Source organism: Balaenoptera acutorostrata, chromosome 1 (assembly GCF_949987535.1).
Source record: "Balaenoptera acutorostrata chromosome 1, mBalAcu1.1, whole genome shotgun sequence".
NCBI lineage: Eukaryota > Metazoa > Chordata > Mammalia > Artiodactyla > Balaenopteridae > Balaenoptera > Balaenoptera acutorostrata.
Window position 1 is genome coordinate 26,317,541 of NC_080064.1, and position 17,450 is coordinate 26,334,990.

The window sequence follows — 17,450 nt, forward strand, 5'->3', positions numbered from 1 at the left end:
ACTAATGCTTGATAAACATTTGTGCAATGAATGGATGAGGACCCATGGGTTCAAGTCCAAGCCCACTCGCTTGCTGTCAAGACATTGGAAAAATCATTTAACCCCTCTGAACCTCAGTTTTCTCATCTGTGAAGTGGGGACAATTAGGATCAACTCCCCCCCCACCCCCGGAAATACAGAAAGAGCAAAATTCAAGCCCAGGAGGTCTGGATTGTTGCTGAGGCTGTGGGAAGGAGGATGCAGCCCCCATCCTGGCAGGAGAAGCTTTGATAGAGTTCAGTGACTCTGGAAAGGGGCTGTCCTGTTTGCAGGCAGGGGGCTTACACACCTCAGAACCCCCCAGGCTGGAGATGCTCCCCAGCCCTCACTTATCGCAATCCAGTACAGGCACTGGGGAGGCTGGGGAGGGAGGGAGAGGGCTTCTTGATTGGAGTGGGGGGGAATGGGAGGAGCAATTTAGATCCACGTTAAGAGGTGGAATTCATTCTGAGAGGGGTCCTGGGCACGAGATCCGGTGTGGCGGGAGGGAAAAGGGGGTGGGGCTCTCTAAGGCAGAGGCGGGGTAGGGGGCGTGTCTGCCCCCCAAGACCTCAGGGACTGGAGGAGTGGGCGCTGCCCCCTCTCTGAAGAGCTCAGTTAGTTCCGGAGTTGAGGCGCAGGTGCAGGGAGGGTACCTATCGAGCCCCCCAGGATCCGATTTCCGCCCTCGGAGTGACTTGCGGCTCCAAGCCCAGGTAGGGATGGGGGAGGCAGGCGGGCGGAGCTGTCGGGGGTTGTCCCCGGCTTAGGAAAGAGGTGTCTGGGCACTGACTACCCCCACCGTCCACCGTATTCGGGCTACCTGAGTCGAGAGGCTGAGGAGATGGGGACCTTTGCCTTCCTCCCCCGGCGGGGTGCTCCCTCGGGAGGGGGGGGCCGGAGAGGTGAGGGCGTCCCCTTCCCTCTCCTGGGCAGGGGCGGGGGCGGAGCCTAATCCTTTGCTCCACGCACTATCAGGGCTCGAGGGCAGAGGGAGGAACGGGGACCCCCGCCCCAGGGGAGGGGCACCGGGCTAACGCTGCAGGGCGTCTCCCTCGCAGTCCCGCCCCCCGCCCCCCGCCCGCCCCTCCGGCCGCCTCTGCCGCCGCGCGCTGCAGCAGCGCCGCCTTCCCTGCGCAGTCGGTGTCTCCGCGTCGCTGGGTGAGTGGGGGCTGCTCGGCCGGGGCCAGGGGGTGCGAGGAAGGGGCATCCCGGAGGTAGGGGGCCACGTCCAGGGCTCCCCAACACCGCCGCTCCCGTGCCTCCCAGGAATTTTCCCTCCGGGGACTCAGGGAGTGGGGCTCCCGCCGGGAAACGCGTGGCGCTATCCAGGGTCCTGACCGCCGAGTGGCCAGCCTGGGGAGTCGCGTTCTGGCCGCCTCCGGACGCCCCCTCCAGGAAGGGCCACGCGCCTGGCGCTTCCCGAGTGCTGAAAGGATTGAGGCGGGGGCCAGGGCGAGAGCTGGGGAGAGGACTGGAGAGGGTCTCCGAGGCGGGTTTCTCAGACCGAGCTTAGGTCCTTTCCATTTTGGGGACGGGGTCTTTGCGGAGACAGCAGAATCTTCTACCACCATCGTTTCCAAGTCTTCCAACTGAGGGGGGGGGACTTAGAGGGTGGCAGGGAGGAGGGGGCACTGGGAGATCTCTCCTGCCCAGCGCGTCTCTCTGCCTCCGCCCAGATGACCCAGTTCCTTGGACCTTGAGGAGGGGACTAAGGGACACATTCAGCCACCCCGGCCCCAGGCATTTCCTCAGTGCCCTCCCACACACTTGTTCAGTGGGTCCTCAGCCTGGGGCAAAAAAGGCTGATTTAGAAAGGAGGGGAACCAACTTACAGAAACATGCATGTGACACACTGCTGAGGACACACACAGGTCCCCCAAATGGCCACACAGGTACATGCCCCTCACACTGTAATGGGTGCATACCTAGTCACACGCACATATATGCACATGCACAGATATAAATTGAAATACACGGGGAGACAAATGCAAGGCAGAAGCCAGGGACACACGCATACATGAGCACATGCACTTACACACGCTCACCCACATGTGCACATGCACACACAAGGAATAACCCCCTCACTCTGTCTCACAGCTGGGGGGAAGATTCACCTACACACATCCCTACATCCCTGTCCAGAACCGCCTGGCTGTCTCCTTTCCAATACCTTCCCCTCAGTCCTCCACAGTCTAACCTCCTGCACGAGGGGACCTTTCTGAACTAGATGAAAGGTAAGTGTTGGGGGAGGGTTGACTGGCTAGGGGTCTCCCTGGAAGAGGGGGCTGTCATAAGCCTGAGAAGGGCTGCAGCTCCCTCTCCTGGCACCTGACAGCACCCCGTAAAGAAATAAAGATGGCAAGGGTGTCTGAGGGTCCCACGTGCAGCTGGCCATGTGAGAGGTGTAGGCATGGGAGCTGGCTTGTGATGGCATGTGTGAGACATGTGCGGTTGTGGGCTGGTGTGTCTCGATGCACAGGGTATGGGAGTTGTGCGTGCGTGGTGCTGTGTCAGTACATGTGAGTTGTGGAACAGAGGGAATGTTGTTGTGTGTGGAGGCATGGTGACCCTGGGTGGGTGTGTGCTGGTATGTGAGTGGCATGGGATCCATGTGTGGATTTGGTGAGCTGTGTAGCATAATATGTGTCAGTTTGTATTCATTTGTTTACTGTTGGCATCTGGACACATGTAAATCTTTTTAATTTATTTAACACTTAGGTAGCACTTATATGTGCAGGCATCTTTCTAAGTGCTTCATATGTATTAACTAATTTAATCCTCACAACAATAATGAGGTAGGTACTATTACCCCCACTTTACAGATGAGGCAGAGAGAGTTTAAGGTACTTGCCCAAGGTCACATAGCTGGTAAGAAGCAGAGCTGGGATTCAAACCCATGTGATCTGGCTCTGGAGCCCAGGCTAACACCTACCTTATTCTGCCTCTTGTCAAGCACACATGGTGGGAGGGAGAACAGGTCAGTGTTTGGGTTGCAGGTGTATTTTGTGTGAGCAGGTGTATGTGAGGTAGTAAGGGGGCAGTGGGTAGGAGGGAGGAAGACCAGAGGGCCTTTCTGCACCTCCCTTGGCAACTCTGGGAGTTAGCCCTGTCACTTCATGGCTGTGTGACCTGAAGCAGGTCACCTTACTTCCTTGAGCCTACCTTTTCATCTGTAAAATGGGCTAATTCCCAGGCTTCACTTTGTGAGGGTGAAATGGTATACCCTGGGAAGGCTCAGTGGCTGGCACTGAGAAGGGCCTCAGTAAAGGTGAGCCCCCTTCTCTTCCTCTGTCTCCAGGTCTGTTCCCTGGGAAAGTAGAAGGTCTGGGGAAATGGTGTGGAGCCGACACAGTGGCAGGGTGCCTGGGTATATGTAAGCTGTGTGATCTTGGGCCAGCTCCTCTCTCTCCTTGGGTCAAAAGAGAGGCTGGGGTGGCTGGTGTCTGGGGGCACTCCTGGAGTGTTGTCAAGGGGCCAGGAGGGCCTGACCACTCCTCTTTGTCCCTTGACCCCCTCGGGGACCCAGGTGGGATTTGGCTTGGTGGCCATGGGCAAGCAGAACAGCAAGCTGCGGCCCGAGATGCTGCAGGACCTGCGGGAGAATACAGAGTTCTCAGAGCTGGAGCTGCAGGAGTGGTACAAGGGCTTCCTCAAGGACTGCCCCACGGGCATCCTCAACGTGGATGAGTTCAAGAAGATCTACGCCAACTTCTTCCCCTACGGTGACGCCTCCAAGTTCGCGGAGCATGTCTTCCGCACCTTTGACACCAACAGCGATGGCACCATCGACTTCCGGGAGTTCATCATCGCGCTGAGTGTGACCTCGCGTGGCCGCCTGGAGCAGAAGCTCATGTGGGCCTTCAGCATGTACGACCTGGACGGCAACGGCTATATCAGCCGTGAGGAGATGCTGGAGATCGTGCAGGTGGGCCCCTGGGCCCCTCAGAATGGCAGGCACAGGGCCCAGCAGCTTGCACCTGCCAGCCTTCTTTACCCTCTCAACAGCCCTCGTGGGTAGGCAGTGGCAGGTGCTATTCTTATGACCCATTTAAAGAAGTCTTTAATAGGAAGTAATTTCCAATTGAAAGTTGAGAAAACTTCCACATACCCTTTACCCATCTTCACCAATGAACGTTTTACCACATTTGCTTTATCATCGTGTGTGTGTGTGTGTGTGTGTGTGTGTGTGTGTGTGTAATATTTTGTTGTTCTGAACATGACCCTCTACCCCTGAATACATCAGGATAGATTTCCTAAGAACAAGGACATTCTCTTACATAACCCATAATATGATTATCAAAGTCAGGACATTTAACATAGAAACAATGCTATTATCTAACTTACAGACCATATTGAATTCTGCCAACTGTCTCAATAATGTTCTTTATAGCATTTTTTGCTCTGGTCTAGGATCACACATTGCATTTAGTCATCCTATCTCTTTAGGCCACTTTAATCTGTAAACTCCTGTAAACTTTAATCTGTAAACTCCTCAGCCTTTCTTTGTCTTTCAAGACTTGACATTTCTGCAGAGTACAGGCCAGTTATGTTTCACTGATCCTCATTTACTCATGAGGAAATGGATGCTCAGAGAGGTAAAGACACTTGCCTGAGATCACACAGCCTGTGAATGGGCCACCTGGCTCTGTCACCCACATTCCATCTGGATACCCAGCCACCTTCCAACTAATTGATTGAGAGCCCACTAAGAGCCTAGTACTGTGAGATGCTTATACCCATGAACTCAGTGCATCCTTACAACAACCCCATAAGGCTCAGAGAGGTGAAGTGTCTTGCCCAAGGTCACACAGCATCTAAGTGGAGTCAGGTTCAACTTGGTCAACACTCAGAGCTGTCTCTTAAAATGGGTCTGACTTTCAGTTCTGGAGTTGGCTTCAACTCTTAGGTTGCCCATCTGTAAAATGGAGATGGTGAGACTGATCTCACAGGGAGACTTAAGGACCTGATAGGAATGTCCTTTCTTAGAACAAATTTAAGTATAGTACGTTAGCTTTATCTCAAAAACCTTCCAGAGTGCCCATCCCCTCAGCAGCATTGAGGTCCATCAGGGATCTGGTCCTATTTTACCTACCAGTTCCTTGTTCACTTTTTTCCTAAGCCTTTGTTTCTTCACCTATAAAGTGAGGGTGCTAACCCCTTCTTCCAAGGCTATTGTGGGTATAAAGCAGGATAAAGACTCTAGTAGATGGCCTGGCATATAACTGGCACTCAGTAAACATTAGCGATTGTCAGTTACTATTTTCTCCTCTGCACATTCTCTGCTCCAGCCAGAATGGCCTTTTCAACATCCTTGGAATGTGCCACTTTGTACAGGCTCTTGCTCCCTTTCCTTCTTCCTCTCTGAATTCTTTCCCTTCTGGTCCCTCAGCTCTGCTGTCTGCTCCCCCTCCCAACTCATCCAGCCACTGGTGGACTCTTGACTTTGGCTTCTGGGTCTGCTCTCTCCAGCTAGAGTAGAATGGGCTGCCTTAGGATGTGGTGCTCTCCCTATGTCTATCACTAGGGAAAAGACTTAATGATTATCAATGACTCCCATGGGCCAGGCCTTAACTCTCTAGTTGATGGATAGTGGGGGGTTCTGGGGGTCCTGGTGGAAGGGTTGGGGTAGCCAGGGTGGTGGAAGATCACTCAGGGATTGGGCAGCAGCTGGATACCAACTAATCTGTATGGATATTCATGTTTTACCACTTAGTGTGGTTGCCTGGTGTATACTGGTAAATGTCAGCCTTGCTGGAAGCTCCAAACCCAGGGCATTGGTCAAGCCAGTACCATTCTTTGGGCATCCTTGGGACCCCTTCCTGGCTGGCCTCTGCTATCTAGGCCCTGGGTTCCTTTACAGCAACCCAGCGGCTCCAGACGACAGGTGCAGACAGAACTCTGCAAACCCTAGTGACCGATTAATTACAAGTCGGCTCCATTGAAACAATGAGTGAGCAGTAATTCCAGACAATTAATTAGGAGGCCCAGGAGAAGGGCTGTCACAGGGGAGCAGTCACTCTCTAAGTCACTTGCTCAGTCCTTCTCAGGACGGAGCCCTGTGCCAGGTGGTGGGCACACTGGAAGGGAAGAGACCTCACCTCAGCCTCGTGGAGCTCCTACTCTGCTGGGAGAGACAAGTGTGCAGGCCACACTGACCAGCTTGGTGACAGGGGTGTAAAGGTGACATCTGGGAGTCCAGGGGACTGAAGGGCAGGGAAGACCTGAGGCTGTGGTGGTTGAGTAATGGTTATACTATGATTATGTTTACTGACCACTTACTCTAGCCAGCTATACACAGTATCTCATTTAATACTCTAGACAGTCCAAATGAGGGAGATATGATTACCCCATTTTACAGATGAGGAAACTGAGGTTAAGTACTTGTCCAAGGCTACAGAACAAGTGATTAGTGGAACCAGGCCACCTTACTTCATATACCCTGCTTTGAGGGGTCATTAGCACTCCACAAGCATCTATCCAGTGGCTAAGAGGGAGCAATTTCTAATCTGGTGTCTGCCATCAATTTCCTTTCTGAGCCTCGATTTATTATCTGGAAAATGGGGATCTCAATACCTGCTTTTCAGGGCTATTGCAAGGGTGAGAATAATGTATGTAAAGGACCTTGCACATAGTGAGTGTCTGTAAATGGTAGTTAGTATTATTGTTCCAGGCAGAGGCTGTACACTCTGGGAGACCTGAAAGGCGCAGGGGTATTTGGTTATGGCAGAATCACCTACTAGGGGAGGCCTGATGGTGGAGAGGTCAGCAGGGACCAGAGTGTGAAATGCCTTGAATGCCAAGGGCCAAATGTTTGGACTTGATAACAGAGGGCAGTGGGAGGTGCCAGTGGCTTTTAAACAGGGGAGTCCCTGTCAGATGCCAGGCACTGTGCTAAATTCTGTGGATCTGGGCACTAGCTAGATGTGCATGGTCCTTATCTGTATGCTGGGGCTGAGGAGCAATCCTACAAAGGCATAATTACTTCTGGAGAGTTGTCCCCAAAGGAGGCTCTGGGGCAGCGTATGGGCCCTGACCCAGCCTGGATCAGAGAAGGCCTCCCTAAGAATGCTCCATGTAAGCTCAGCACCAAGGAGGAGTGGGAGGCAGCAGAAGGAGCGTGGGGCAGCATCCAGAAGGAGCTGGGTGCACGGCAGGCCCGGAGGGAGGCCTGTGTATGTTGGGAACGAGGGGGCGGCCCCTGGGCTGGGGACGTGGTGGTGGAGATCTGTGTTTGTAAAGAGGTCTCAGAGGCAGCGTTGGGGACAGACCCTAGAGAGGCCGGAAGAGACCACTGCGGAGGCCAAAGCCGGATCTGAGGCTAGGGAAGTTTATGGGATGGGAGAAGGAAGGCTTCTTGGAGGAGGTGTCAGTAGCAAAAAGCTGGCAGATTGAGGCGACGGGTCTGGTCCTTGAGCTCCGGGGCGCCGGGACCCAGCCCACAGGCCAAGTCCTTTGTGCTCTGTGTAGGCTTAGCGCAAAAACCCTCCTTCGAGTCGCCTCCGAAGCTCCTGCATCTGGCGGCAGCCGTCCTCGGCCCAGCACAGCCGAGGCTGTCCCCGCCCTGGGCAGGTACTCACGTGCGTTTATTTGCATAATATCCCCCGCGCCCTGTGGACCCAGCTGCCTCCCGCCCTCCAGCTCTCAGGGCGGCTCTACGCCCCCTGCCGGCCACAGTGGCATCGCAGCCCAGTGTCATCCCCTTCGCCCAGCGCCCCCTGTCGGCCATCGAGGGCGGGCCGCCCGGAGCCCCGAAGTTTCTGAGAAGCAGCTCTTTCAACCTGGGACTTAACTGGGAACCTGGGGCGTCCGGCACAAGCTCCTTGGCCGGGCGTTCCAGGCCCTTCTCCATTTGGGCCCCGATGTCCTCCAACATCTCTCCTGACCCCCTGCATTCAGCCATCCCCAAATTCTCGGCGTCCACTCAGGGCTGCCCGCTTTGGGGCCTTTGTACATGCAGATCCCTCTGCCAGCAATTCCTTTCCCACCGAGCGCTCCAAGGCAACTTGTTCAGGGCTCTCTCCAATAGCCCCCTCTTCTGGAAACCTTCTCCGTCACTCCTTCCAGAACTTCCCAGTTCCCCCATTCCTCCGTCACCCGCTCTCCTCCTCACCTTGGCGGGAGCGGCAATCGTCAGCGCACCTGGGGGCGTTTTTGGAAAGTTGGGGGTGGAGGGATCAGGCAGGCTCCCCCTCACTCCCTCCCCACCCGCACCCCAGGCCATTTACAAGATGGTTTCGTCCGTGATGAAGATGCCGGAGGACGAGTCGACCCCGGAAAAGAGGACTGAGAAGATCTTCCGCCAAATGGACACAAACAACGACGGTGAGGAGGCAGGGGCGGGGCGGGGCGGGAGCCACTCCCCCTTCCTCTCCCGCGGCTCGGCTCTGCAGCCCCTCGCTTTGCTGCTGCCTTCTCCTCCGTCACTGTTCCCCTCACCCCGCAGGCAAGCTGTCCTTGGAGGAGTTCATCCGCGGGGCCAAAAGCGACCCGTCCATCGTGCGTCTGCTGCAGTGCGACCCCAGCAGCGCCTCCCAGTTCTGAGCGAGGAGCCAGGTTTCCCCTCCCTGCCTTCACTGGCCCTCTCCCGGCTCTCAGCTTCCTCGCCCTTGTGTCTGTCCAGGCTGGGGGTCAGATTGCCACCCCCAGGGTCTGCACTCTGAGGGGCCTATGGAGAAAGGAACCCTGCAGCCCCCCCAAGGCCCAAGCCCGCAAGTGGTTAGCACCCCCCATCCGGGAGGCAATATCTCCCTTTGGCAATGATAGAGACACAGGCTGTGGCTTGGTCTGCGCAGCCTCAGAGTCAGCCCTCCCTTACCTAGCTATCAGAACTTCAGCCATTCCCTCTCCCCCACCCCCGCACACACCCAGCCACGAGGCCAGACTTCCCTCCGCCAACCATGGGGCAAGCTTCCCTGCCTCCACCCCAACCCTTGTAGATCTCAGCCTTGGTGGAGTTGGGAATCATGCCTGTCTTTTTATTTTGAGCGGAGAGAAGGATTCCAGAGGTTTGGGGGCTTGAGGAGAAACCTTCCTTGAGCCATCCTTCCCTGCAGGAGGGCCTCAACCTTGCCTGCTCCTGCCCTTGTTGGCCCAGAGGCCATGATGCAAAAGGAAAACCTCCTGCTTCCAGCCCCCCAGCTGTGAGTCCCATGAACCCCCGCCTGCGTTTCAGCATTTTGATGAACACAGACCCACTGACCCCTCTGTGTGTCTTGTCTCTCTCAGATACACACACAGGCCCACAGACAGATGGGCAGACACACCTAGAGCGCCACCCACAGTGTCCTGTGTGGGAGAGCAGCACAGGCCCCCGGCTGAGTCCCCTCCCCCGCTGCATGCATCCACGTGGAGCATCTCTGTTCTTTTTAATATCTTCAGAATAAAGTCTCGTTTCAGTGCAGTGGGCTGGGTGGCTGGAGGAGAGGGGTGAAAGACCCCCCGCCCCAGGTCCTGGAGTGGCAGTGAGCCCTCCTGGCTGGCTGCAGGAATCCTGGCCTGATCCCAGTGCAGACTTGGCTGGAGGGCCGCAGTGGCCACAGGGCTTGGGTGAGGCAACAGCTGTCAAAGGGTCATCAGCCCAGAGCTAGTGCAGCTCGGCAGGTCATGGTCCTCCATAGGCTCTGGGCTCTCCCGCATCTGTGGAGACGTCAGAGGCTGCCAGGCCCACTGGGTCTGGGTCTCCTCCTCTAAGACATCCAGAAAGTGGGAGGAGTGGGGGGGCGGGAGGATTTTTGGGTGAAGGGACATCATTACTCTCCACTATGCAAGAGTCAGGCCATACCCTTGGAGTGCCCCCAATTCCAGCCCAGATACCTCTCCCCCTCCCCAAGACTCATCCTGGGCCTTGGGAGAGCCAAGTGTCAGCTGTATGACTTAGCTGGGAGATCTGAGTTCTCTGAGCCTCCAAGTCTCTCCTTTTGGTCCTGGGGAGAAAACTATTGCCCCAGTTTTCAAGGTGGGGGCCCTTTACAGAGGGGTGGGGACAGATCAGACTGAGCTCCCCAGCAGGGGCTCCCAGGAAGTATGAAGTCAGGGCTTGGGGGGGGGGAATGGCAGGCCTTACCATGTGATGGCTGCTTTTCCCCAACCAGGGCCTCAGTTCCAGCAACTGGTGGGTGATCTGGGCACTGCGGACAGCAAACACACTCTCTGCCACGCAGAACAGTAACGAGATGCCCCAGAGACACAGGCTGGAGCTCTGTAGGGGGACAGGGGACAGTGATGGCTGCCTGGGGTTGAGGAGTGGAGGCCAGGACTCCAAGAACCCTTCCCACCTCTGATGAGCACCTCGCTGCCCTCCCACCCCATCCCAGGCCTAAGCACTTACGTAAATGCGAGTGGGGTCGAAGGGACAGTCGGGCGCCAGTGCCAGTAGTTCGGGGCCCCCAAAAGTACAGGCGGCCAGCAGTGCCCGGCCCTGGGTGGCAAAGGTCACAGCAATCGAGGCCAAGAGGCCGAGAGCACAGGTCAGAGAGAGAAGGGCACAGGCCACGCTCGAGCTAAACACTGTCCAGCGCTGGATGGAGGAGGCCACTGGTCAGTGGACATCAGGCTCGGCCCCATGGGCAGCTCTGGCCCCCATGGGGTCAGCCTCACCCCCTCCAAGCAGGCCAGGCCCTTGGGGGTGGCTGCTGCCCCTACCCGTACAGCCCCTTCCCAGGAGGTACCACATACCAGAGGGATGCTGGGGAGGTAGCGTGATAACACGATGACTGCAATGCCTGAGGTGATGACCTGCGGAGGAGGCTCAAGTCAGCTCTGACCCCCTGCTGGAGGAGAGTGGGCAGGGGGTCAGGGCCACTCTCCAGCAAAGATTCCACCAACACCAACTCTAGCCCTCCACACCCGCACTCCCTGCTTAGCTTTGGTTTCATTACCTCCATCTGCATGGGGACACTGCCTCTTCATGGTCCAGCCCTGAAGTGACGTTTCTAAAACACAGTCACTCCCTGCCTACAACCTTCCATGACTCCCCACTGCCTACAGCTGCATTTCTCAAGCAGGCACCTGTGTATCCCAGGGCCACAGAGCCATGTCACAGGATATATATGACATGTTTCCCTGGAGTGGAAAAGATTTTGGAAGAAACTCAGTAACTCAACTGGCAAGGAACTAAAAACAAAATTGTTATTTTAAAATAAACCAGGATACTTTGTGGAGTAGAATTCAAAATCCCTAGGAGTATTTTTAACTATCCCAGGCTCTCAGTGACCTGGCCCCTGTCCCATCAGTATCTCAACTCCACCCTGGGCCAGGCTCTTTCCTCATCGCCCTGGATATGGACACCCACACAGAGCCTACTCTTGGTGCCACCTACACAGCGCTTTCTCAGGAACGCCCTTCCTGCTCCTCTTTACCTGCTTGGGTTCTCCCTCCTGCAGGCCTCCCTAACCACCCCTAGCCCCAAGACGTGGGCCCACCTCACTGTTAAGCCCACCAGCTGCCCTCTGGATCTTCTGGGTTCCACTCAGCTGGGCTCCCTCCTTCAGTTCCCTCACTTTATCAGGCAAGGGCTGGACCCGCGGGAGGCAGGTGAGATGAGAGGGGGCCCAGCAATGTCTGTAATTCACTGTGCAGCCACTAGTAAGTGCCTCAAACTCTCTGGGCTAAACCTGCTCAGCAGCAATGAGCTCAGGGAAAGGACACTGGCTTTGGTGTAAGCCACAGATTGTTTCACATCCAGGTTGGCTTCTTTGTATCAGCAAGAGGTTGGGTGAATCCCTGAGTTAGTTTCCCCCTCTGTAAAGTGGGGAAAATAATGGCCCCGTGTTGCAGGGAGCTGTGGGGATTAACTGAGGAAATAAGAGCACAGCTGAAGTGGTACAGCCCAGAGCCCATCTGTGGTGGACCTCCTAACCCCGAGCTCACTGCCTTGCCTGCCTTCCTCACAAGGTTGGTGAGACGAATAAACAACAATAATAGTAACCCCAAGGGACACTGCACATATCTGTACAGCCTAGCTCTGTCCCACTGACTGAGGCTCTCCTACTTGCCGGGGCCTGTGATCCTTGCTTTAGGGCCAGCAGGCTGTCTGAGCTTCATTTTGCAGGGGAGGGAACAGGCTTAGAGAGAGAAAGAAATCCCTCAGCCAGGAGGTGGCAGGGGTGGAACTCAGACACTGACGTGCAGATGTTCCCCAAAGGCTGTAGCCACCTCTGCTGACAGTTGGGAAAGGGCTTTACAAATTTGAGAATACCAGGCCCCTTCATTCATGTATTCATCAAACAGGTACTGACATCCAGTCATAACCATGTCTACCATTTATTGAGCACTTATAGTCCAGGCCTAATGCTAAGCTCCTGCCAGATTAGTTTTTTGTGTCTCCAGAGCAGACCTTATCCATTCCCACCTCCACACCTTTGCATTTGCCATTCTCTGTACTTGAAAGCCATCCCAGCTTCCTCTCCTACCTGCTGGCCCCAGCAGGCTTCATAGCCAGGTTATGGTAATTGCAGCCTATCTTTGAACTCCTATTCATCCATCAATACCCACCTCAGGGGCCTCCACCTCTGTGAACCCTCCCAAGCTGAGCTGATGCTCCTTCCTTCTGGCCAACAGTGCCTTGACTATTTCCCTATTGTAATAATAATCCAAGCTCACAGTAGTGAGTGTTAACCATGTGCTAGGCACTGTGCTCAGCACTTTATGTGGATGATCTCATTCAGTACTCATCAGGACCCTCTCAGATGGACACTGTTACCGTCCCCATTTCATAGCTGAGGAAGCTGAGGCAAAGAGAGGTTGGGTGACTGGTGCCGTTGGTAAGTGGTGGAACAGGGGTTAGTACTTGGGGCTGTCTGCCTGCCCACCCCAGGCTGTGGGTGGGGACTCATCGAAGACCCTTCCAGCCCCCTCCAGCCCCCTCCTGCCAGTCACCCTCCCAGCCTGGCCATACCACGATGGCGGAAGTGACAGAGAGGATGTTGACCACACAGTACTGCAGAGCCACAGCATCATGGGGGGCTGCCACATAGCGCAGCACCGTGCCGTGGAGGAGAGCGGCTGCGATGAAGCTCACGTGGCCCAGCACCACCAGCACCAGCCCCGTCTTCATCAGCATCTTCCGGAAGTCACCCACACTCAGGCTACCTGTGAGGGACAGCCATGTCAGGGCCATGGGTAGGGCTCATCCTGCTGGGCAGAGGAGAAAACTGAGGCCCCTGCAGGAGTGATGGACATTGGGTTCTAAATCTATTTCTGGATGACTCAAGGCCAGTAACTTGTCTTCTCTGCGCCTCAGTTTCCTCATCAGGAAAAGGGGTTCACAGTGCTTTCATGAGAGTCCTTGGATCTCTAAGGTTGGAAAAGCATACAGCTGGTACTTAATAAAGGGTAGTAGTCCTTGTTAGTGTTCAAGGTCATGCGTGGCACAGTCCGGATTTGAACCCAGGTCTCTAGCTCTAGACCCGTGATCCTTCCACTAAGCTTTGCATCCACTGATACTTTTCATCCATACATTTGTTACATCAATGTTCACTGAGTGCCTGCTCCATGCCAGGCCCTGAGGTACCACAGAGAGCTTGATGGTCACTGCCCAGGCCCCAAGGAGCCCCTAGTTCACTGGGCAGGGATCAGGTTCTATTCAGGATTCAGTTTGGTGTAAAGGGCCTGGCACACAGTAGATACTCAACTCACAATTGCTGAACTGACACCAGCAAAATACTCAAACTTCTGAGTCTTCATTTCCCCATCTGTAAAATGGGAAGAATAACCCTTGTTTCCCAGTGGGGAAGGAGGGTCCCATGAGGAGATGGATGGGAAAGTGGGGCATACCCGGGGGGTGCTGGGAAAGCGAGCTCTTGGTGCAGGGGCACTAGGCACGGACATGAGCCAGGGACTCATACGCAAATCCTCTCTGAGTGTCCAAGTGGCTACTCGGCCCCTATCTGCACACTCCCAGGATCAGGAGCCCTCCTTCCGGCTGTTCCAGATCTGCTCTTTGGAATGTCCCCTTTGGGTCCTGGCTCTGCACCATGCTGGCCCCTTAGGCTCACCAGCCCCCTCACTCTAGCCAGCTCTGTGAGACTGGAAGACTGGCCTGGCCCCTAGAACTAAACAGCCTCCCCTTCTTCCTTTAGCTGCTCGTTGTGGGACCTGTGAGTCCCTTCCTAGACCTCAGTGTCCCCATCTGTGGCAGCAAGGATTGGGTCATACTTCATATATGAGAGTTTTGCAGCCAGAGAGAAAGAGAGAGAGAAAGGAAGGAATCCCTAGACTGGATGTCCCTGGGGGCGCTGCGCCCAGAGGAAGCCCCCGGGAGCAGAGAGGGCTGGGGCTACTCAGTCACAGACCCTCTGTGCGACTTTGCACCAGCCTCTCTCCTTCTTGGGCCCCAGCTTCCCCATATGTAAAATGGGAAGGGGTTGGTCTAGCCGGTCTCTGAGATCCTTGGAGCCTTCAGGACCCTCTGGAGCTGTACCAGATCGAGGAGAAACAGAGGGCAGACGATGGGCTGGACAGGCACCGTGGGACTGGATGGCATCATGAAGATTAACTGCTGGCCAAACAGGAAAGGGCATGGCAGCTTTGTCCCAGGGGCCTGACCCACTTCACCCCATCCACCCACCTACCTGGCCACCCAGACACCACACCCGGCTCAGGGCTGGGCTCATGAACAACAGCATCCCAGGACCAAGACTTGGTCAAACTGGAGGTACGGTGCCAGCGTGGGGCTGTGCCTGGAGCACTGGACAGAGTCTCAGGGCAGTCCCTGGCTCAGGATGGTTCTAGGAGGTGGTGCTCCCTCGCCACTTTACAGATGAGGAAACCGAGGCTCACAAGTTCTCTTGGCTAGAGAGTAGGGACTCCCCAGGTCTGTCTGATGCCCAAGAGCAGCATCATTGCGTCCAGGGAGTGAGGGGAGGGGACACATCAGTCCCACTCCTCTGTCTGGATCGTGTTTGCCAATGGCCCTTCTCACCTGGCCCGGTTTGGGGGAGTGGAGGGTATGGGAACTGGAGCCCTTTGGGAGGCTGAGCAAGCCAAGGGCAGGCAGCCTCTGGTTCAGAACTCCGGGGCTCTGAATCCCCTCCCTGTGCTCTCCCTTCTGGGGGCAGTGGGGGTTGGCGGCTCTCCTCCCACCTGGGGGTCCCTCCTCCGCAAGAAAGGAGGGTGGGGGGCAGTGGGGGCGGGCGAGAGGCCGTGGTGCTACCCCACATCGGAAGATACCAGAAGCCCTCCTCTCGCCAGCTCAGTGCTGAGGAAACTGAGGCCCAGAGCAGAAAGTGACCTGCACAGAAGGCGGCCTGGACCCCGGGGTTCCGGGCGCCCACGACAGTGCTCCGCCCCTGCCAGAGGATCTGGGGCGGGTTCGGGCCTCCCGGGCCGTCCCCCCGCGGCTCACCCAGGCGCAGACACATCTCGGGTCCCGAGCTGGGTCTCCGCGGCGGCTTCAGCGGGGCTCCAGACGCTGCGGGCGGCCGGGCGGCCCCACTCCCATACTGGTCCGCAGCCGCCGAGCGCCCAGCAGAGCCCGCGCCGCGCCCACTTCCCGCCTCGAGCCCGGAGCACCCGGCGCCCGGCCGGCCTCCCTTCCCGTCACCCCCTGGGCGGCCCGGCTCTGGGAGGGCCCCGGCGGCTCGTTTGCATCCCGGGCCCGTCCGACCGGCTGGGCAGCCCTTCCTGGCCCTCCCGGCTGAGTCACAGCGCTGGCCCCACCCACCCGCCTCGATGCCGGCAGGCACCCGGCCAGCAACCCCCCGCAGCCCACCCCGCTCCAGTGATGCCCATTTTACAGATAGAAACTGAGGCCTAGAGGAGCTGCGATCGTCCGGGCTAGGGAGTGAGATGGGGGCCTGATGCGTGGTTGTCACGACCTGGTGGGCAGCTGGACAGGAAAGCCCCGAGGTGAGGGCTGGGAATCCACATCTTTCTAGAGGATGGGGAAGTGCAACAGTGGGTGGTGAAAGAGCACTACCTAGGGAGCCAGGCTCTGTCCTTGACCTGCGCCGTGACCTCAGGTTTCCTCCCTGCCGTGGCCTGAGGGTCTTCAGCCGCATGCTGAGCAAGGTGCTTTACTTATGGGGGTGGAGATGGGGGGGGGTCTCTGTTCCCTTCTCAGAAAATCAGGGATAATAATTCCTGTCCCCTAAAGTCATGGTGAGATACAAAAATGAGGAAAGAAAACGCTTTGAAAACCCTCTGCAAAGTGCAGAGTTCGCAGGAGCAGCTAACAAGAGCGTTACTATTCCTGGCTATTGGTTACTGTGCCGCTTCAATGTGCCAGAATGACCCTTTGTTTCATCCTCAACATGTAGAAATGGACTCACACAAGAGTGTCCAGCGGAAGAGGTGGAGTAGGGGTCTCAGTGCCCTTTCTCTCATGTGGCCGTGCTGTGGCTGCCAGCCTGGGCTCTTGGCCCTCAGGCAGGCCTCTGGGAGGCAGTTCCGTGGTATCTGGGCAGCATCAATTCACAGTCTGCACCCCCTACCCCACTGGTCAGTGGCCTTGAGGGTAGGGGCTGGCTTGATGCATCTAACACCAGCTGTCCACTGAATGCATGTGCCTTGTGTGTGGGGCACACAACTTACTGATGACGAAGTCCACCTCCCAAGGGCTGCCCTGGAGAGCACGTGTGGTCACTGCAAAGCCAATGTCAAATCTCATGCATGTGCATGCATGTGGCTTCTCTATCAGTGTCAGGCTGTCCCCTTGACACTGACCCCAACTGGGGCAGTCTGGAATTAGGCTGGGGACCCAGACCTTTTAAATGTCTTTGCTTTCAGATGAATAAATGAGGGTTCTCTCTTTCTATCTTTAGAACAATACTGAGAGTTAAAGATTATTACCCCATTTTACAGATGAGAAAATTGAGGCCCAGAAAGGTAAAGAGGCTTTTCAAAGAGTACACAGCATGTATCATTGGTAGAGCTGAGACTTGAATCCAGATCTGTTTAACTGTGAAGGCTGCTCCTGAGTGTGGTGGGGGACAGGGGAGCCATAGTCTCCAGGGAGTGGGCCTACTCTCTGGGGCCTCTGAGGAGGGAACGGCCCACCTGTTTCTCTTCTGACACAGTTTCCCAGCCATGGCCCAGCCTTAGCGCCCTGAAGTTATTGCCATTTCTCTTTGCTTATTGCCAAGTGGCCAAAGTCCATTCGTCTGAGTTGTCCAGTGTCCCTTGCCTGCGCCTCACCCTTTTGCACACTGGCTAGGGTTCTGGGGTTCTGGAAAGAACCCCAGGCTACAGCACTAGCCCCTTGTGCTCCACCAACTCACTGTGACACCCTGGCAGCTCACAGCCCTTCCCCAGATCTCAGTTTCCCCATTTGTCAAATGGAGATAGTGATTGCCTTCCCAGATTTCTGAGCGATAAAAAGACTTGAGAGATATGAGACTTGGTTGAAACCTAGCCAGAGAAATACAAATAGAAATTCTCTCTCTTCCTGGAACACTTAACAGCCAGGTGTGGTTCAGTACACTTCAATTGGA

The 17,450-nt window shown here is 56.0% G+C and overlaps 2 protein-coding genes across 5 annotated transcripts; one reads left to right on the forward strand and one right to left on the reverse strand.

The window, feature by feature from the left end:
* The first annotated feature begins 566 nt into the window (after positions 1–566).
* Positions 567–8,955, forward strand: HPCA (hippocalcin). Of its 2 annotated transcripts, none has more exons than XM_007182475.3 (4): positions 567–734; positions 3,548–3,946; positions 8,238–8,343; positions 8,465–8,955. In XM_007182475.3, exons 2-4 carry the CDS (start codon positions 3,569–3,571, stop codon positions 8,560–8,562), a joined length of 582 nt encoding a protein of 193 aa, XP_007182537.1. In that variant the 5' UTR covers positions 567–734; positions 3,548–3,568; the 3' UTR covers positions 8,563–8,955. The 2 variants fall into 2 exon arrangements, with proteins under 2 accessions (XP_007182537.1, XP_007182536.1); XM_007182474.3 differs by lacking the exon at positions 567–734 and adding an exon at positions 1,100–1,179.
* A 20-nt stretch (positions 8,956–8,975) lies between these two features.
* TMEM54 (transmembrane protein 54) lies at positions 8,976–15,617 on the reverse strand. Of its 3 annotated transcripts, none has more exons than XM_057536093.1 (6): positions 15,365–15,617; positions 12,917–13,110; positions 10,696–10,755; positions 10,349–10,537; positions 10,085–10,148; positions 8,976–9,657 (listed from the first exon to the last, which is right to left on the reverse strand). In XM_057536093.1, the coding sequence occupies exons 1-6, from the start codon at positions 15,378–15,380 to the stop codon at positions 9,623–9,625; spliced, it is 558 nt and encodes a 185-aa protein (XP_057392076.1). In that variant the 5' UTR covers positions 15,381–15,617; the 3' UTR covers positions 8,976–9,622. The 3 variants fall into 3 exon arrangements, with proteins under 3 accessions (XP_057392076.1, XP_007182534.1, XP_057392081.1); XM_007182472.2 differs by having other exon boundaries at positions 10,085–10,219; XM_057536098.1 differs by lacking the exon at positions 10,349–10,537 and having other exon boundaries at positions 10,085–10,219.
* Positions 15,618–17,450: the final 1,833 nt, after the last annotated feature.